Source organism: Euphorbia lathyris, chromosome 9 (genome assembly GCF_963576675.1).
Source record: "Euphorbia lathyris chromosome 9, ddEupLath1.1, whole genome shotgun sequence".
Classification (NCBI taxonomy): domain Eukaryota; kingdom Viridiplantae; phylum Streptophyta; class Magnoliopsida; order Malpighiales; family Euphorbiaceae; genus Euphorbia; species Euphorbia lathyris.
Genome location: NC_088918.1, coordinates 56908425 through 56931274, shown reverse-complemented (window position 1 = coordinate 56931274; position 22850 = coordinate 56908425). Strand labels below are relative to the sequence as shown.

The 22850-nt window shown below is 33.6% G+C and overlaps 1 protein-coding gene across 1 annotated transcript; it reads right to left on the bottom strand.

Moving 5' to 3' along the window:
* Positions 1-9883: 9883 nt before the first annotated feature.
* LOC136205339 (uncharacterized) lies at positions 9884-20970 on the bottom strand. The gene is made up of 18 exons (XM_065995884.1): positions 20584-20970; positions 20246-20467; positions 19983-20072; positions 18670-18722; positions 18315-18411; positions 16690-16763; positions 16294-16408; positions 14958-15068; positions 13513-13589; positions 13238-13304; positions 12310-12375; positions 11962-12069; positions 11695-11825; positions 11451-11517; positions 11267-11331; positions 11098-11194; positions 10635-10705; positions 9884-10546 (listed from the first exon to the last, which is right to left on the bottom strand). The coding sequence occupies exons 1-18, from the start codon at positions 20731-20733 to the stop codon at positions 10195-10197; spliced, it is 2013 nt and encodes a 670-aa protein (XP_065851956.1). The 5' UTR covers positions 20734-20970; the 3' UTR covers positions 9884-10194.
* Positions 20971-22850: the final 1880 nt, after the last annotated feature.

Below are 22850 nucleotides of genomic sequence, written 5' to 3'. Positions count from 1 at the left end.
AAAAAATGCTAAAACACAAAAACGTGAGAATACGTGAAAAACATGAAAAGACAAAAAAAATGTAAACAAATTCACATTTGGGTCATTTCATTACTACAGTAAAACTTTTATATAGGAATACACTTGGGACCGGACTATTTGTATAACAATTGAGAGGTTATTACTAAATAGAGTTTGATAATAGAGGTTATTACCAAGTTGGGACCGAATTTTTTTATAACAAAATAGAGGTTATTCCTATATAGAGGTTTTACTGTAATTAGTAACATATCACAAACATATGATTCAATATCAAAAAAATCAAAAGTTAAAATTAAAAAATATTAATCTTGAATTCTATTATTAATTCACAAAAAATATAAAATCTTTTGTTAGAATCAATTTACGGTCAATTGGTACAGAATAATAAATAAAATATATGCGTTTTATAATAATGTCTAAAATTGATCCAGTTTGTCCACATTAGAAATAAAATTGTTATTGACTGTTAAAATTGTACAATTTTAAGCTTTAAAAGATAAAATTGCTCCTATCCTCTAAATATATTTTTGGACTTTATCTCTTTAAATTTAGAATGTTGATTAGAAATGAAAGGACCCAAAGTTGTAAAGACTATAGACGAGATTGGCTGCTAGCTCTTAAGAAAATGAGTGACTACTCTCGTAAGAGAAAAGAACAAAGCATGCTTTGGCTACAGCTTTTACATGTACACAGCAACAATGGGTTCAAAAAGTGATGATTATTAGTTTGATTGTGGGAAAATATTATGTTTAAAAAAATTATAACTCACTTCCCCCTCTAAATTATAGGGCCAAAATCAATTAGTGTCATAAATCAGCAATAAAATCTCTAAACTGTACACAACTCTCGGATCAAACTGACAGATCTAACTCAATCCTAACTAAATGTTCGCTCTCTCTCTCTTTCGCTCGCACAGATGGTTCTACAATATAAGCAATTTGTATGTATGCTACTGTCTTTTCCTGACTTATGCTATACACAGATGAGGTTCTACAATAGTTTCACTGAGCCTAAGATAAAATTGCAAAAATTAAAGGTAAATTACATGTATACAACTTTTGTATTATTTCACATTTTGGTGTATAACCTTCAATTTTGCATACAAAAGTGTACAACTTTTTGTGACCTTCCATCAAAATGTACAACCGGTAATTTTGACTTTTATGGATGTCATGCGGTAAGTTGACTTCGCGTTGACCGGTCACAATTGCCGGTTGTATACTTTAGTGGAAGGTCACCAAAAAGTTGTACACTTTTGTATGCAAAATGAAGGTTATACACCAAAATATAAAATAAGACTAAAGTTGTACACTATATATGTAATTTACCCAAAAATTAAATATATCTAAAATTATGTATCGTTGGTATTTTATTTCGATTAATTCCGCATCCGCGAACTCCTCTGCTTCTAAGGTGAGAACCAATAAACGTAAACAGCCTGTTTTTTTCACCAGCAATTGAAATACCAATACCTAATTGCAAAATATCTACCATTGTACCATCATTCATCTTAGAACTGGAACTCGGAAAACAGGAACAGACCGAACAAAAATAAATGGGCAGAGTCGCGGACAATGTCGCTTTCTTTAAGACGTTCGCGGAACTGCCGGAAAATTGCAAACAGTATGAACACCAGTCGCCTCCAGGATAAAACAGCCCTCTGTAAATACGATTTTGTATTGCACCGTACAAAATCGTTTCTTTCTACACTCTCAATTGCTCAGTATCAAAAAACACAGAATGAATAGTTTCGTAAACACAGACTGAATGAATCAAAATTAATTGTGTGTCCATAATGGCAGTCTCACACCACCTATTTATACAGAAAAATAGAGATGTTGAAGCTCTGATTTACAGGAGAGAAAGTGGGAGAGAAAACATGGGAAGATGGTGAGACTGAGTTTTGAGAAAGCCACGTTCAGAAAATAGACGTTAAGAGAATAACGTTCAGAAAGACTAATTCCGAGTAGTAATTAATTAAATAAAAATAAAAAGCGAATTTAATAAAATAATAATAAAAAATTATTATTAATTTTTCTTTAAAAAATTATATTATTTACACCACACCAACCCGGTTCGGTCGGACGGACGGACGGCGGCGGCGGCGGCGCGCGTGGTGGTCAACCAAGAGGTAGGTACTCACCCTTTCATAAAAGTGGGTACCCATTGGGACACACCCCAAGCATGTGAGTACCTCCTTTATAAATATCTCCACCAAGTGCTTTGAAAGCAATGTGGGATACTTGGGATACTTTTCACTTGAAAAACTTAAAGACACATGGGCTTATTTCATAAATTGTAATTGGGCCAAGCCCAACAATCCCCACTAGAATTTTTGAAATCGTTTTACTGAGCAGTTACATAAGGTCAGACATAAACAGAGGTATCTTTCGATTTGAACCTTTGCGTAGTGAGTATAGTTCAGATTTTACTAGAGTGACTCGTAGTCTTGAACTCTATCTCTGATGTATATCATGCCATAACCTTTTCAGAGTGTAGTTCTAGTAGCCCGTGCGTTTATGGCCATGCACGTCTATCCCGGTTTAATGAATGCTCTAGAGTTTTGCCCTAAACTCATAGGAAGCGGCCTCACTTCCACATTCATATAGGTGAGTCTATCAAAATTACTCCTGTAGCTATGTACTTCACTCCAAATGGAGTATAGACTTCATTAAGAGTTTCTATTATCTCAACCTGAAATCGCTTCAGGATATTCATGCTTCAAATTGCATGATCTGACACATATTACACCACAACTTGTTATTACCCATTGAACCTATTTCTTGGGATCTCCAGTCTATAGGCTGGGTTACCATTGTGTGTAACTCATCACTATAGGGGCATAAGTCCCATACTCTTTGTCGTATTATGGACTTTCTCTCTAGATAATCCTTTCGTCAAAGGATCGGCTAAATTCTCTTCTGAGCGTATGTGATCCACTCTAACAGCTCCTTTAGTGAGTAGCTCTCTTACAGTGCTGTGCTTACGATGTATCTGTCGTTTCTTATCGTTGTAATAACGATTCTGAATCTTAGCAATAGTCGCGGTACTATCGCAGTGGATCAATACAGCTATTATCGGTTTTTCCCATAGGGGAATCTCAGCTAACAGACTTCTCAACCAACCTGCTTCTTCACTAGCCACAGCTAGTGCAATCAGTTCTGATTCCATGGTTGATTGAGCTAGGATAGTCTGTTTCTTAGACTTCCATGAAACAGCACCACCAGCTATATTAAAAATATAGCCACTAGTAGCCTTGGAATCATCTGATAAGGTATTCCAGTCAGCATCACTATATCCTTCAAGGACTGCTGGAAACCTTTGATAATGTAATCCAAGTTTCATGGTTCTTTTAAGGTATCTCATGACCTTTTCTATAGCATTTCAATGCTCCACACTAGGTCTACTAGTAAATCTGCATAGCAATCCTACGACATATGCAATGTCGGGTCTAGTACAATCAGTGGCATAACGAAGGCTGCCAATTATGCTAGCATACTCTGATTGTCTTACACTGTCTCCAGTGTTCTTAAAAAGTTTTATACTAGGGTCATAAGGTGTACATGCAGGTTTACAGTCAAAGTAGTTATATTTCTTTAGAATCTTCTCAACGTAGTGAGATTGATCTAAAGAAATTCCAGTTTCAGACCTAGTTATCTTTATGCCAAGAATGACGTTCGCTTCTCCTAGATCTTTCATGTCAAAGTTTTCACACAGCATTGACTTAACAACATTCACAATATGAATATTAGATCCAAAAATAAGCAAGTCATCAACATATAAGTAAATAATGGTGCAAAGACCATTTTCATATTTGTAGTAGATACACTTATCACTTTCATTCACCTTAAAGCCATTTGAAATAATCAAGTTATGAAATTTTGCATGCCATTGCTTAGGTGCTTGTTTTAGCCCATATAAAGATTTATCTAACTTACATACTTTATGGGCTTGATCAAAGACTACAAAGGTCTCAGGTTGATCCATATAAACCTCTTCTTCTAGTTCACCATTCAAAAACACAGTTTTAACATCCATTTGGTGCACCACTAGATTGTGCACAGAAGCAATAGCAATCAAAACACGTATAGACGTAATCCTAGTGACAGGTGAATAAGTATCAAAGAAATCAACATTTTCTCTTTGTCTAAAGCCTTTAGCTACAAGGCGAGCCTTAAACTTATCTACTGAACCATCAGGTTTCAGTTTCTTCTTAAGGATCCATTTACAACCTATTGGTTTACAACCTGGTGGTAAGTCTACTAAGTGCCAAGTTTGGTTTGACTCAAGTGAGTCCATTTCATCATTAATGGCTTCTTGCCATAAATCAGCATCTAATGAGGTTAAGGCTTCTTGTATAGTAAGTGGATCCTCTTCTACTGTGAAAGCATAAAAGTCAGAACCAAAGTCTTTAGATACTCTAGGTCTCTTACTTCTCCTAGGTTCAGATTCCTCAATATCTTTTTGCACTATAGGTCTAACAACAGGTATGCTACTAGATGATGCACCCCCACTATTTCTCAATTTAAAAGGAAATCTATCTTCATAAAAGTCAGCATCATTTGACTCCAAGATGACTTTTGCATTCAAATCATAGAACCTATATGCTTTGCTATTCACAACATATCCAATAAACACACATTCATAAGCCCTACTAGCAAGTTTGACTCTCTTTGGGTCAGGAATCCTAACATAAGCCAAACAACCCCAAGTTCTAAAATATGATAGGCTAGGTGTTTTATTTTCAAGATCTCATAAGGAGAGATTTTGCTTCTTGATTTAGGGACCCTATTTAGCACATAGCAAACAGTCAAAAGGATTTCTCCCCACCAATGTGAGGCAGCACCTGAACTAAGCATAATAGCTACTACAGATTCGGTAAGTGTCTTATTTTTCCTTTCAGCCTTTCCGTTCATTTCTGGTGAATAAGGTGATGTGGTTTCATGTATAATGCCATGTGTTTTATAGAAATTAATAAACAGGCTAGAACCATATTATGTGCCTCTATCGCTACGAAGTCTCTTGACTTTCCTATTGTATTGATTTTCTATTTCAACTATGAACAACTTAAACATGTCAAACGCTTCACTTTTATTTTTCATCAAATAAACAAAAGTAAAGTCAGAACAGTCATCAATAAAGGTTATAAAATACCGTTTGTCATTTTTAGTCAACTTTCCATCTAATTCACATATATCTGAACGAATTAAATCTAGAGGTTCAGTATCCCTAACAACAGATTTATGAGGTGTTTTTGTGATTTTTGCCTGACTACAATAATCACATTTAAGAAACTCATTTAAATTCAATTTTGGAATTAAACCTAAGTTACTCGTGTTCTTAATGATACGCTTATTAACATGACAAAAACGAGCATGCCAAACATTAAAAGTACACAAGGAGTAAACAGAAGCATTCACTTTATTAATTTCAACATTCAACTTAAACATGCCTTCAGTAGCATAGCCTTTTCCTACAAACACATTGTTCTTAGTCAAAGTAAATAAATCTGCTCCTATAGTCTGAGTGAAACCAGCCTTGTTGAGAAGATAGCCCGAAACTAAATTTTTCCTCATTTCTGGAGTATGCATCACATCCTTCAAAGTTAAAGTTTTTCCAGATGTGAAGTTCAATTCCACATTATCAATTCCAGCAACAATAGTGGTATGGGAATCACCCAATAACACTTTCTTATCTTCGGTCACAGCAGTGTATGTTTTGAACATACTTCTATCATAGCAAACATGGCGGGAAGCACCAGTGTCTACCCACCACCCATCTGATCTACCTATGAGGTTGATCTCAGAAATCATAGCAACAAAATTATGTTGCTCTTCAGTCAGGTTAACACTAGGAGTAGTGTTTGGCCTGTTCCTGCACTTACGTGCCATATGACCTGGTTTCCCACAATTAAAGCATAGGAAAGCAACATTATTTCTAGGTGGTTGTTGTTGTGGCCTATTTTGGTTCCTTTGAAGGTTCCAATTCAAATTAACTCGGGTGTTGCGATTTTGGATTGGTTTGCGGTTCTGATTCTTAAAATTCTTTTGAGTGGGTTTCAGAACCGCAGTGGACCTTTTAGTGTTATTAGAAACAATAAGCACTTCTTCTTTTAAATCTTGTTTTTGAGCTTCCTCCTCAATTCGGAGGCGTGTAATCAGACTTTCCATCGAAAATTCTTTTGTTTTGCGCCTCAAAACATTTTTAAAATCTTTCCACGAAGGAGGCAATTTGTCAATAATGACAGCAACTTGGAATTGATCATTTAGAGGCATACCTTCTGAAATGATTTCATGTGCTATCTTTTGCAATTCATGAGATTGAATCTCCACTGATTTGTCATCCGTCATTTGAAATTTGAGGTAGCGGCTGACAGCATATTTTTTCGATCCAGCCTCCTCAGTGTCATACTTCCTCTACAGAGCTTCCCAAATTTCTTTGGCAGTTTTTTCTTCAGCAGTGTAATAATCATATAGGTCATCTGTCAACCCATTGAGAATATAGTTTTTGTACAGAATATCATTTTCTGTCCATCTTTCATCAGCACGAACACCAGCACGAACATTTGCCTCATCACCATCTTCAGGAACAATTGGCTTTTCAGAAGTCAGAACAGAAGCTACCTTCTTTGTTGTGAGGTAGAACAACATCTTCTGTCTCCATCTTCGGAAGTGAGCTCCTTCAAACCGGAATGGTTTGTTGATTTCAGCAATCCCATTTGATTGTTCGGTAGCCATCAGCAGTAATCGATCGTCTTAAAATTGTTGTAACTGGAACTCGAAAAACAGGAACAGACCGAACAAAAATAAATGGGCAGAGTCGCGGACAATGTCGCTTTCTTTAAGACGTTCGCGGAACTGTCGGAAAATTACAAACATTATGAACTCCGGTCGCCTCCAGGATAAAACAGCCCTCTGTAAATACGATTTTGTATTGTACCGTACAAAATCGTTTCTTTATTAATTGTAAAAATAAAAAACGAATTTAATAAAATAATAATAAAAAATTATTATTAATTTTTCAATAAAAATTATATTATCCACACCACACCCGGCCTGGTCGGTCGGCGGCTGCGCGCGCGCGTGGTGGTCAACCAAGAGGTAGGTCCTCACCCTTTTACAAAAGTGGGTACCCCTTGGGGCACACCCCAAGTATGTGAGGACCTCCTTTATAAATATCTCCACCAAGTGCTTTGAAAGCAATATGGGATACTTGGGATACTTTTCACTTGAAAAACTTAAAGACACATGGGCTTATTTCATAAATTATAATTGGGTCAAGCCCAACAAATATAATAATTTAAAAACATAGAAAAATACATTGAAAAATAATAGTTGTGAACTTGAAACTATTATGTTTCCAAAAATAAAAGTTTGGAGCATCTCGGTTGGAGCTACACTAGTTCCTTGCGGCATTCATGTCGTCCATATTATGTAGGTGTGTTGGAGCTACACTAGTTCCTTGCGGCATTCATGTCGTCCATATTACGTAGGTGCGTTCCTAACCTTGTGGTGTTTCAATTGCGCTCCTCGTACATGAGAGAATTTTCCCCTAATAATTGGTCAAAAGTTTGTAAATGTTCTTTAATTATACACTAGTGAACAGTTTTGTTTCTTTAATTGGGAAGTTTAATTTCCTTTTATCCCCTGCAAAACTATTTCAAATGGTTCACTTTGAGTATCAATTTTTTATTCATCATTTTCCGTTTTGAGTTTATAATATATCATTCAAAGAATCTCATGGCATAGAATACGTTGATGTATTTCAAGTTATTCTAAACTTCATTTATTCATTATATATTTAAACCTTAAGTTGACAAAAAAAAAACAAATCAAAATTTATTTATAATTTGTTTTGGGTATATATAATTTATAAAAATAATTTTAAATTAACTACATATATTAAATATATATATATATTTATTTATTTATTACACCATTCAGTCCATGCGAGTGGGCGTTTCAGTTTCTTAAAGACAAGCTTACAGTTCTTGCTCGACATATATAGCTTGAGAGGGTAATAGAATATAATTGTATAGATAGTAAACTGTTAAGACTTAGACTTGTATAAAGAGTCTTAAACCTGTATGGGGAGTCTTAATCATATCCCACGTAGGAGTCGGCTAGGGTTAGTTGAACCTCTCTTGTATAAATACGCGTGTAATCTTCATCATTTGATATATCGAGATAATATATCTCCCCCAATATTTACTTTGTTTTCAAATGTGAATAGAAATATAGGAGGTGTTTGGTTGCTCATTTTCATGCTCCTGTTTTCCTTTTCCCTTCAAAATGATGAGTTTTTTAAGTGTTTGATTACTGACCTCATGTTTACATTTTACACCTGAAAAATAGCCTTTTACAAAAAAAACAGGAATCTTTGCTTTTTGGAAAGGCAGCTTTTTCCAACAGCAAACTGTCATAACAAACAATAGGTAAAACAAACGAACCCATAATTTTCACATGATTTTTGAACACCGCTTGAACCCAGATTAAACCTCTAATCTTTGACCCTTTGTCTTTTCTGGTTCTTTGACCAGTCCTGTTTTGACAACCATGTAGAGTCAAATTAATGAATTTACATTGGTTAACTAAACAAAATTCTCTCATATTTTGGTTGTTGAATAAGTCTTGAAATATTCAAAAACACATGGAACAAGATGAAAAAATAATAATAATTGGACCGAAAAACTAAACTGAAAATTCTTGAAAAACTAGAATGATTTATATTTGGAGAAAAAAACAAATTTGCTAAGAGCATCTCCAACAGCCTCTTAATTTGGCTCTTAAGTTAAAATTTGCGGATGGAAGGTTAAGAATAAGCTCCAACAGTATCTTAGCGGCTCCTCAAATCACTAAGAGACTCTTCATCCTCTCTTCACATCTTAGTGTCTCCTAATAATTACTATTGACGATTCTCTCTTGTTTCACTATTGGTAGATAGAACAATAATTAATAATTTTAATGATAAAATAATAAATAAGAAGTGAATATAAAAATATTGTTGAAGATGATATATATTAGGTGCTGTTTGATAAAACTGAAAATTACGTGTTGAATATTATAAGTGTTGAACGTATTGAATGATGTAGCTTTTATAAAAATATTAGTTGATAATGTTTAACTTAAAATGTTAAGTTAAATATTTTAACTTATCAAAATAAGTGATTTTTTACTTAATTAACTAATTTAAGTGGTAAAGGAACAACCATTATCAAACGCACTTAAATTAAATAAGTATTTAACATTTTAATTTAAGTAATTAAGTGAGTTATCAAACAAGGCCTTAGTCACTCTTAAATTACTAAAAGTCAATTATTTATATTATTTTTAAAGAATGAACTAAAAATTTATTAGATACGCTTGAGAATGACTTATATAAAAGAAACGAAAAAAATACTGTTTAGCACCAATGTTCTTTCACCTCCCAAGCTTTATTTAACCTCGGTGTACCTAATTAAGACAGTCAATTAATAAGTGTGGCACTTGTGACTTTTTTGGTAAAATATATAAACGTTCATAATAACTATATTAAATCGCCTAAATGTATATGACCGTCGTGAAAACCCCTGTTGCAAAAGGTCAAACATACAACTTTTTACCCGAGCAAGAGAAGAAAATTCATTATCATTCCCATGGATAACTCTTACCTACATTTTTTTTGTAATAAAAAAAAAATTAAAGAAACGGTCCTAGCTACGACCTTTGGGAGTAGTCCTCCCTAAAAATACCCATTTGTTCGATATCTGAGAAAATTTAAGGTTGATTATAAAATTATAATTAAATCATATTACAAAACTTAATTCTCAATACGTGATTATTTTCTATATATCATAAATAAAATATAATTTTATACCCTAATTTATAAAGTATGGTAATCCTGATTCAAGTGTAAAATTTCTCATATTTACTTTTGTATATTACATTGCCGAATGAGAAATTTACACAAGATAGGATCTACAAATCTTCCAGATATGAGCTCCCCAATTATCTTGGGAGCAATTTAAATATTCAGCTAGTAATAATACAAAACTTGCATCCTATTTTCTAGTAATGTCATAGGAATATGCCTGCCTGCCTCCCTGCCTTTTTACAACATTCAGATATTCAGAAATATACATACATACATATATATAATAATAATAAACACATGCTCAATTTCATGTCAAGTCCATCAACGGGTTGCTTTATGTTCCTTTCGGAGTTCATCAAACTCCCATTCCCCGATCTCATCCGATGAGTAGCCTGTGGAACTCACAACTTTAGACTCCATTGGCTCTAGTTGCACAATTGCTGGTGCAACTTCTCCGTTAATTAAAAATAATTCGGTTTTTATTTCGTGTTTGTTATCTGGCGAGTCTGGTGCCTTCACCGTCGTAGAGGATTGACTTTCATAGGAATTGGATCTTGAATGGGATGTTTGTGTTGGAGATGCAGACTTCATAACTGGTCTCTCAATGGACAGAAATTCCTCCTTCATTTTGTCAATTGCATTAAATAGCTCTTTTACTCTTTCATCTCCTTTCCTGAATTATATGTCCATTTCGGCAGGGCTATATTAACAATAATTCAAAATATCGTCGACTAAAATGCCATTGCCAACAACATAATTACCTATAAATGCTTTCATTTCCACTGTTATATTGCTTTTTCACCCCTTCCACGATACTTACGGCAGCTAAAAACTGGCAGAAAATAGAAACATGCAACGTTACTTCAATTATGACTCGTGTACTTCAATTTTAGCACATTTAAGCCATTCACTTATCATTTGGCCCTTTTACATTGATTTTGGCATGCACTGTTACACAATTGGAGGACATTTTTTTGACCATGTGTCTTTTAAAAGCATGTGACTGCTAAAGGAATTATCTGCAAATATGCAAAAATATATCGGCTAATGCACATTGATACTATTGCAAACTTTGTGACAAGCAGACCGTTATTAGTCCGGGATTCTGAATGACATCAATTGTGGGGGAAAGTGTCAACATGTTTGAAAACAGAGCATTTTTCAAATTGGAACCCAACAAAAGTATGTTCTAATTATCAGAGCAATTAGGGAACACATTCAAACCTTGATTTCCAAATCCCAGTATTCCTTCTGAAGATATTCTCTTTGATTTCTTGTTCTTAAATCGGCAACCTTTATAGTAGTTGTTGATACATCAGCGCTGTTGTAAAACAACTGTATGAGGTCTGACATAACTGGGAGTCAAACATTGCAAAGAAACACAATACCATACCCTAGAAGCGATTTCAAGTCGTCCACAATTCGTCTAATACGAATGACAATGGGCTCCAGCTCTTCCTAATTAGAATGCATAATATCCATGCCAATCACAAAATACACAAATAAGTTGCACAGCAATCACATATTGTAATTTGTTAAGCAAAAGAAATAATTAGTAAGGATGAATATCTCAATACCTTGTAAGATGTAAGAAGGTGAGTTACCAAATTCACAAAATGACCTCCATATCTCTCCAACTCAGCCCTTGAACATGCAGGCACAGAATATATATTACATATATGTTATTGAATACAATGAAGCAAGTGATACATGTAAATGTACAATTATTACAAGAACAACATTAAATGGACATTAAAACCAGAAAACTGAAAATAAATCCCTCTTAATTAGTGACCAATAAAAAGAGTTATATGGACATACTTGACCTGCTTTTCCTTGTCTTTGGCGGATGTGCTGCATATCACCCTGGTTTCTTGTAGAAAACTAATCCAAGTGCTAACAACATCTGCTTCTACTCTGTACGAAGATACTGATTTTGAGAGGTCATCCTCCTGCAAACAAGTATATTTTAAGAAGAAAATTTGTAGATAAAATAATTTATGTGGTGTGCTCGAAAATTTTCCAGTGTGGCATGAATTGAAGAATAACATTTCAGTGTTGCCTAGAAAGAATAAAAATAACAAAAACCTTGGCTTTCAAATGCAACAAAAGCTCATTGCTTGCATCATCAAATTGATCTCGTTCTTCCCTAGCATTGCGAAGCCGTGCTCGAGTACTAGTCAATGAACTGTTGACCTATGTCAAGGTGTAGACACAAATATAGGCCCAGAAAATGACATTAGCCCCATAAACTATGTATAACAAATTAATGGCATTTTTAAATGGCTGAAATCCAGTGCTATAGCTGTATTTTTGAACGTGCATGAGTGGTAAAACACCAACAATGTGTAAAACTGAAGGTTAAATTTGAGCACACCTGGAAATATTTATTTGATCTTCAATAATAAGCCACAAAAACATTGAGGAAAAAATTACCTTCTTTAATGCTTCTTCGAGATCCTCTTTTTGCCTCTCAAGTTCTCCAATCTGACTTGCTAATTCCTAGGCAAAACCAGGAACAATGGTCAAAGCCATATAATAATATTATTAGATCCTGTCCAACTTCCTTCGCAGTGCGCACATATTTGATATTACTTCATCAGACACTACATTATATTTTCTCAAGTATAGGATAGCCATGAAGGAAAAAATCCTTCATTTTCACAATATTAAATTATATACAATTATCTTACCCTTTTTAAAGAATTGAGTTTAACTCAAAAATAGGATCTTTTGTTTTGTTCTCTTAACTGAGCCTTCCTTTTTTTTCAATATATTCACGTTGACAAAAACATTTCAGACTTCTAATGAATTTGATCTATCTATAAAAATATTTCCTTGTTCCATGTTCCGATATCTCATCTTGATTCAAGTGATGATTATACAATTCGCAATTATGCATCAAATACTATGATCGTTGAAGATTGGAATTTAGGATCAAACAAACGCCATCCCATAGACCCAACCTTGTTTCCCCTCTTTCACAAATAATAAACAATGTTAAAAAAAATGCAGAATGTGTATGGGGGATCTTCTGCATGCAAATCATTTTATCCAACATGCAAAACAAGCAAGATTTCAATCAAATTGAAAGAATATCTACTCGTGCAAATCTTAAATTTTTTACTTCCATGGTGGAAATGGAACTCTAAAATCTCCTATTTCCTTTAAACACATTAATCACTTTCAAATCAGTCTCAACATCATTATCATGAAAGTCTCAAAAGTGTCAACAGTTGACTAATACTTAGAATCTTTCCCTTGTGACTTGTGATGCATCAAAGAAAACATCTTAAGGTGAACATTCTGTTAACTCTTTAATTCACATAAAATCAAAAAGAAGCACCAATTTGTTGAATTATACCTTCTCAAGCGTGGTAACTTCACCAGATTTAGTAACACGGAAATCGAGTGCTTGTTCTTTCTGGGATCTGTTTAAACACAATTATTCAAAATGAAAATGACTTCCAATATAATCTAAGTATGAGTCAAGGCACCAACTCAAAAGTGAAAAATGAAAGTCATTTTCCATAATCTCCAATTCATCCTTGCTGGGAAGTACATATGTTTCTTAAATATGAGATAATTATCCAGCACAGAGAGAGAGAGAGTGTGTGTGTGTGTGTCTGCGAATTGCACCTGTTGTCTAAAATACGTTTCTCAGCCCTTGACATGGAGTTGAGAAGAGATTCTGATAAAACCTTTAATTTATCAACCTGCACCAATAAATGTAGCGTAGAAAATTAATTATGTAGTAGTAAAATTTGTAGGCCTAATACATTTGCAAAAATAGAATCCACGTAAAACAAAACAAGTTGCAATACCTACCTCACCAATTAGTAAACAAATGGACTTTGAAATATGACATTAAAAACAATTTCACAATGATACATTCTATTCTTTCTTTTTTTTTTTTTTTTGGTAAGATATACATTCTATTCTTTCAATATTAAACAATTTTAGTGTTTTTAACTTGAATTCTTAAATCTTGACAATTTTAATAAACATTGATAGTCATATTAAGCTTAACCACAAATGTTTTTCCACTGGTAAATAATCATAACAAACCTGCCTCAATGAAGATTGTGCAAAAGAAGAAGAATATAGTATAAGGCAATTTCAGTTGCAACGCTCAAACCAGAAAGAATTATGCTGGGAAGAGGGGTTAAGCTATAGTCACCCTAACCCTTGCCACGCCCAGAAATTTTATGGTTGAATGCAAGTTACATGATATAATTTAGTTTCAGAAATATATTCCAATATATGAATTACAAAAAGAAGCGTTAAACTTTACTCAGAACCCACTATAGTTACACAGACCAACCCACAAAACTAAATGTATAAAATGAATTCCCTGAAGCTTGCCAATTCAATAATTCAAACCCTACAAAACCTCAGTCACTTGAACTCGCCATGAGAAAGCAGCTCTTAAATTAACTTGAACTCAAAATGTATGTCAAATCTGGCCGATCAAATCCAATTGCTGTCAAACTGCTCAGTCTTGCTACCTCTAAACATATCACTAGCCCTTGATTTATAACCACGTGCATCTCAACAAGGCATAAAGGACAGGAGAAAATAAGTTGTAAAATCTTGCTTATTTTTTATAAATGCTCCTTAAAGAGGAACTAATCTGACAGATTCTCAAAGTAATTATCATGCAAATGATACCTTATCCCCCCAAAAGAGTGTTTCTGACACATGCCTAAACTCATCCAATGCATGGTCGTGTATGTCTTAATTCACAAACACAAATGCACAACAGTTGATCAAAGAAAGAAACTGAAGATCATGATGGAAATAATAGAAGTTATCAGATTTAATTATGGGGATTTCCACCATCAAAGTACTAAGTTGGTCCTCCGTTTTGGGCATACCAAAGATTATGTCAGAACTATATGATAAACACTTCATTCCCTACTACCTTAAACCAAATATGAAACTATCAATTATTTAACCATTGTTTGTTATGTTGCAGAGAACGAATAACTTCTGACAATATATAACAAAAAAGAAATAACTTCTAGAAATGAACTTCATGCACTAATTGATAATATCGGCCTCATAAAAAGATTATGTTATACCTTTTCAGCATGCAACTCTTGAGAATTCTCATTGGTCAAAGATTTCTTCTTTAGTAAAAGTGCCTCCAATGAGGAACATATTTCAATTTGTCCAAGAGTCTCTACAAGAGCCTGCATGAAAACTAAAGCAATCAACTCCATTGAATCTCTCACAGATATTGTAGTAACTGAGTTAAGAATTTCCTGATGCAACTGCTGTGGTTTACATTTTGGGATTGGGCTAGGGATCTGTTGAAAGTGAAACAAAATTAAGAGTAGTTACCAGCCTAGATTTGTTGGTCTTTAATTATTTTCAACGATAGAAACTCTACAAGAACTTCAATCTTGTAGAAACCAAATTTTCCGGGATTAACTACTAGCTTTATTATGTTTTTCGTTCCTTAAATCCCATCATTTACACAAAGAAATAACTACCTATGATTACTCTGTGTGAAATCACCATTCAATAATTGAAATGAAATAATTTGATCTGATAGTTAAGAGTAGAGTGAAAACATAATATAGGTACAAAACTTAGTGAGATCTGAATATATGGTCTATAAAAATATATTAACTTGTAGAAAAAACCAAGATTAATATATTTTAATATATAACTTGATTTCCATGAACTTGCAATTGATTATTTGTTGACAGAAAAAAAAACATATCAATGTTTGTATTCCATTAACTTTTTTGTATGATGTTATGCGCATTCGTAAGAGCATAAAACAAATCCTGATACCAAAAGATTTGTTGCCACAATCAAAATGTAAATGTTATTATTAGTTACTAGTTATTTTATAATCTCACCACAACTCTAGCTCCGAAGTTACTATAACTGTTTTTCAATAAATAGTGACCAATGACTTCCAACAGCCGGAGCAAGCAATAAATTTTCATAATCATAATCTGGTACGTCACGAAAAAAAATTATGAAAAAACCAAGCAAAATTACATTTCGAAAAAACAAAGCATGCAAAATCCATTTGCTGCATTGATAATGAAGTTCAATTTCTATCTTTATAAGACTTTTTCAAAACCCAGGTCTAGTGAACCCTCAATTCTTTTCCAATATGCAATGGCTTATAAACACACCACATCATCCTCAGAAAACCATCTGAAAGGCTGAACCATGTGAACTAGACACGTTCACCAGTTTCCTGACCAGCTTACACAAGTCAAATCTACTTCATTATTATAAGAGATGGTATTTCAGATAAGCCAAAGTCAAGAAACCAAAAAGTACAGAAGCCATTAAAGTCTTTCTTTTCACTACCTACACGAAAAATTCAAGTCCACTACCATCAATACTCAAAGAATTTCCCACAAGGTATCAATGTGCAAGTGGGCCTCTTACCTTTGTTGTACCAGTTGTTTCTTTGGACGATTGTTCCCTAGTTTCATCTACTGATGTATTGGATGTCTTCATGGTATCAAGTTTTTCCATTAGACTGCAGGCTTCAGCATCTATTCTGAGGGCAGAGAACAAAACATAAAAGGAGAACTGAAAATGTTTATGTCATCATTAAGCAAAAAAAAAAAAAAAAAAAAAAAAAAAAATCAATGATGATTGATTAAGGATGATAAAGCAAGAATTGACCCGTAACTACTTGGTGCTAAATATATGAGATAGAATGGGTAAATTTGGAACATATTTACAATTCAGCAACAGAATATATATGAACTAAAAGATTCAAACTCGTTTAAACCCACAACATATATACATACATATATATATTTATTGCTTAACCACCTTGAAATATCAGCATTGATTTTGAGCCCAGCAATTGCGGCTTGAGCATATTGGAGCAATTCTTCTCTCTTTACCTGAGAAAAGAAAAGAGCAGGACATGAGCCATACATAGAATAAACGAACTCATAACTTCTTGTGTCATTTCATTTGGCTACAAATTCCATTCCAGTGGCATAGATCAAAGAAGCAAGACCACACACTACTGTCACATGCAGATAAGAAAGCTATTGACTCAAATTTCTGAAAGAGCAGCTACATCTAAATTCCACTGAAGAGTAATCTCCAATATTATAAAAATAAACTTACAGAATGTAGTATTCTGCTTTAACCTCAATGTATCCCACATTATAGAATTCGATGTAGAATTTAGATCCCTTCAAATTAGCAAGATCTTTTGTGCAATCAAAGAAAGCTAAAGCTTCTACAGACTTGATAAAAAAAATTAAAGATTACACTCTACTTCAAACTAAAATGTGTGAAGGTCATGGTTAGAAGGTTCTGGATCATAGACATCCTGGCAGTAAATGAGGGTTTAAGGCATATAGGAATTGGCAGGTAATGCTTTCAATTATAAAAGAAACCAATATAAGAAAACTTCAATTAGTAGTTTAACAAGAATTCAATTAAATATGCAAAATCAGTCACAATTAATAGTTTGAAAACTATATTGTAAGATAAATTTCTAGTCAAAAGACATTCTAACTTATTAAACATACTCGCTGAGTATGTGTGTTATGCTTAACTTGAACATACAACTTAATAGAAACAGTTCAAAAGAAAACATTTCAAAAGTGAAAAAAAGAAAGATGATTCCTTATTATGGAAGTGAAAATGAAAACATAATTCTTTGTAAAAATGGTGGGGGGGACACTTTTTCTGAAAAGATAATGAGACTTTTGTAGCTCACATCTTACAGCCAAGAAAGTATAGTTTTTAATAACAAGGGCTGCTACATAGATCCAAGAAAAAGAAATGCTAAATAGAAATAAAGAGAAACAGAAGCACTTGTTAATTTAATCAATCTACAGTGATCAAATTTGATCAATTGATGCTTAAGCCTATGTTTAAAACTTCACACGTATACCTCTATTCAAAAGGCATCAAAATTCAACTTCTACACATGCCTTCCTTTACATCAAAACAATCATTTATGCAGACGAAAAAATAAAAGGAATAAAGAAGGGGACAACATTTCCCTATTCCACATGAATAATAAAGAAGCGCCTCAAGAATCCCCTGAAAGAATGATTGAGCAAACCCAATTTTTGTCACTATAAGTTGACAAATCTGTATGCTTTGGATTTGCATGCCAAATATACCTCAGAGTTAATCGCTATTGAATTTTCAAAAGAGGTATTACCATAAGACAAAGTAGCAAATTCTTTGGACTCACATTGGAACTATCGGGAGTTTAAGGTTCAAACTACCTAACATAGATAACAATGAATTGCAATTCTATCTAACATCAATAACGACCATGATTATTAGACAATAAGAACTCCACACATCCAGTTGATTCCAATATCTAATCTTTAGGTCAACAAGTACATATTTAATATTAATATTATGAAATCAAACAATTCTCAATAACAAGAGAATAGGAAAAACATGTATGCGCTACTTACCAATATTTCATCCTGGTAGGTAGAGAATACCAATGCCAAATCTTGTATGCTGCTCATAACTGTTCTGTGGACTTCCTTCCCTCCTGCAAGACAGAGCCTGTATATAACCAAATCAAAAAGAAGATTACATCAAAGACTAACAATATGAAGCTGAAATTTAAAAATCTTTATAAGTTCATTCTCCTTTCATCATTTTCGACTCATTTACACATTAATCCCAGTATGATTAACATTGGGCATGTAATTCATTTTTCTGTTCAGTAAAAAAAAAATATTTTGTAGTAGTCACTAATATAGGACGTAATATCCAATAAAAATCTAGAGAAAAAAGGAAGAAAGTAGTGAGAAAAATCACCCAAATATCTCCATAAGCAATGAAACTTCTTCGTCAGTTGGTGCTTCAAGAATCTGAGTCATACAAAAGAGATACCCTGCGGTTAAACTCAATGGATCAGCAAATAAAATGTACTGCTAAATGTTTAAATGGACAATGAAACAAATAAGAAGAGGTACAAAATAGAAATGTCATCTTCTTTGCTTTTTATTGCAAAAAACGATTACTTGGGGTAACCTCATAATTTCCCATAATAGGACTGCCAACCTCATTTCATAATTATTGCTAATTTGAAGTAAATAAGTAGACCTAATCATATTCATATCAACAACATGTGATTTGTTTGATGCAAGTTTTTAACGAATAGTCGTATGACAGGAAGCCTCATAGATAGTTCAATTTTTCTGAACTTATTAAATCTAGTAGATCAAGAAAAAGCATTATCTTTTTTTTAAATAAGAGAACACCAAAAAGTAATGAAAATGTCAATAGGAAATGATCATGAAGAAGAAAATGTGTAGAAAAAAGAAGATAATGTGATGATACGGGCAGTGAAATCAAAAGTTAGCAAGCCATCAACGGTATGCCAATTAAAGGGACTATATATCAATGTAGACGACCTTTCCATATGAAAAGTAATTTGAACAAGCAAACATTCATTTCCTTGTATAGTGAAAATTCAGTTTCTACCAACTGCCATTAACATTTTATTCGCAGATTGCAAAAAATTAAAAATTTCAAAAAAAAAAAAAAAAAAAAAAGTCTAGTTGACCTTCATAAGAAACTTCACAGAAACCTAAAATCATTTCTAGTCAAGTATATTAAGTTGCTTTCCATATGCAATGCTCTATAACTATAATGTTATTCTGGACCCGTCGTGCATAGTTCATACTTGCAGTTACAAATATATTAGAAGCATGCTTCCAGAGTCACAGCCATAATAATCTCTCTCCTAGATGAACTAGAGACCAAGATATAGTTCATGTTCAAAAAGGTTCCATAAAACAGATACACTATACAATTCAACAGTCTTATTGCATATGAATTGGAGTGGTTGCCTCAGCAGCTGGAGTCAATTATGAAAAATTGCAAGAAATAAGATTATGATAATGGACTGTGTGAAAGACATTCAGTCAATAAACAAAATGCATGTCCATTATTCATCCAATTCTACGTAATTGGCAATCATTTGTTACTACTTGGCTAGATAATACAAGACTCAACAAACTTATAGCGTTAAGAAATGAAACCAAACGAAAAGAAATAATTAAAAAAGAAAAAAAAAAGAGTAATAACAAGGGCCTAATAGAAGCCATTTATGCATGATAACTTACCATAGACAATGTTATGCCTTCAAGAGCTTGACTGTAAAGAAAGACTTCGTGAAAATTCATTGTACCAAGATCAGGGTCAGCATAATATACCTGTTCAGAAAAATTAGAACAAGTACAATAAATAACCCAAACTATGTCTAGATAAGTGGCAGCTTGGAAGTAGCAAAGTACTAAAATAGAATTTTTGTATGAAAAGTAACAAACTTGCCAACAAGTTCTTTAAAATTGGAAATGTAATTGAAATTATTGTTACAGTAACTCGCCATAGTTGGTTTTGTAGGAGAATCCTTGGCCTCGTCCGATAAAGTTTGCTCATCAGAACGATTGTCATAGTTCTGATCATAACCTGCAGATAGTCTCTCAATCTCTTTAAGTGCAACCAACCACCTTCTAAGCAATTGGACTCTCTCAATTCCTCTACATGATACAGAAACTTCCTCTAGTCTTTTTACAGTAAGCCTAAAGCTCTTGGAATTCCCAGCTCCCTGCCCCCAATCAAGCATCCGCATTGCATTAATTAGTTATGTGAATTATCAATAACAGAAATGGAAAAAAAAATGTGGATTAAAATCAGATATAGATGGTACAGAGATGAGATTACAATGCGGTGCTGAATAATCTTGGCGCCTTCGGAAACGGCACTGCCGGCTTGATTGACGACGGTATCGGCAACATTGCGAACGGTGCGCGTCAAAGGATTCTTTCCTCCGGCCTCAACTGCCCTATGCACCGCCGACCTGAACCAGGACATGATTATTCTCTTGTTTCTTTCTCTTCTTGATCTTTACTTGGAAAGGAAACATGAAAATTTTGTATCGGAAACTGAAATGAAAATTGAGGATAAGAGATAAAATTGAAAATGGAGAAGTGAAGAACGATTTTGCGCGTCTTGTGGCATTCATTGCGCTTCTCTGCCTGTAATTTTCCAATTTTGTAAAGCCATACCCGTTGAATTCTCTTCTTCTCCTCCTCCTCCTCCATGATTCAACAAGCTTCCACTTGTATGTCTTCAAATTTGAGACATCTTTAATTAATAATGGCTAAAATCATAACTAAGTCCTTAACTTTTTTTATTTTAAGGATTGAACCCCTTCTTATTTATTTCTCCAGATTGAGGTCCTACAATTTCACACTTTTAAGAACTAAAGGGGCGTTTGGTTCACAAGGGGTAAGAGAAAATGAATTAAGAAATGAAAACTAAAGGAAATGAAAGCAATAAGCATTAATTCTCCTGTGTGTTTGGATATGTTTAGGAAAGGGAATGAGGTAAAGGGAATAGAATTCCCTACATGGCTTGGGGTAACAGGCTTAACCTAAAGTGGGGTAAACCTATACTCTAAAATAGGTAAAGGGAATGAGTTTTTTGTTTAAACAAACAAGAACAAAAGGATTTGAACTTTTCACTAATGGTTCTATTAGCTAAACCGTTAGTGAAAAATCGTGAAAAATATCCAATCTATGATATTTCAAATCTATCAATCGTTTGTGTGAATTCTTACAAACATCAACTGATGTCCGCGACTGAGTTGGAATCCTATTCTAATTATAATTAAGGATTTTTGGAATCTTTCCGATCGGTTAAAAACCAGAAAGGTAAAAGCACTACATACCACATAGAGAAAAGAAAGCGGAATAGCGAGCCAACGTAAGCACTCATATATTTAAGTCATTATTACTCTTAAAAATAGTGATAAATTAACAGAGACAATGATTTTAAACATACCTGAAAGATTCATTTGAACTCTCTATTAATAGGTTATTATGGCTCATATTAGGATTTTGAGTTGTCATGCCCCTATTAAGAGATCGTGTTGTCCCAATAAGAGGCCTTCATATGCGTCACATTTTCTTTATTGAATTCATACTAGCATTCTCTCGATATATGTCATATGAGCTTTTTCCCTTCAATATATACAGATTCGTGTTATAGTTAGAATATAATAATGACTCTTTTCCCTACTCATTCTCTCGCCTCTTTTGAATAATCTCCCACTACGACTCTAATCTTAATTTGTACTATCTTATTAAAACTACAAAACTCATTAGCTGTAGGTTTCTAATGTTATGTGTATATAAGCTAGGTTAATATATATCACACCCGACCCTAAACGATCTTAATCGGCATCGGCATGATATAGAAAGATTACACCGAGTCTCCAAATTATTCCAATTGCATGACTAAGATTAGCCCTCCAAATATGAATTTCTAGCTTCGCCACTAGTTGAGTGGACTAACAAGATACATGTAAGTTGAGAGGGCCAATCGAACTTTTTGAACAACTTCAAAGGACTTTCGATGTATTAAGCCAAATAAAAAAAGAATAATAATGTGTTTTTACAATGATATGTGTATTAAGGGATGAATACATCATTTGCCTCCCGAATTTGTCCAAAAACTTGATTAATCCTTGAACTTTCAATGTGTCCCGATATCTCTCCCAACTTGCATAAATTGTTTAGATAGCCTTCTTAACTTGCGTAAATTGTAATCAATTAATCACTCGATTGTAAAAAAATATGCTGTATGCAAAAGATGTATGACACGCACTTTAAAATGTTACTACATAATTCAAAGAATGAATTAAAATATATTAAAAATGAAGTTTTTACTTGCTTAACTGTAAAACTTATCTTCTCTAATATTAGAATTAGGTACCCCGACCTTGGTTGTTTTACTTTTCTAAGATGCGTGTAACACACCTTCCGTATGTGACTTACTCTTTTTTTTTTTTTTTTGCAATCGAGTGATTAATTGATTACATTTTACCAAGTTGATGGGAGGTATTTGAACATTTTATACAAATTGAAGGGACTATCAGAACACTTTAAAAACTCAGGGGTCAATGAAATTTTTTGGACAAGTTTAGA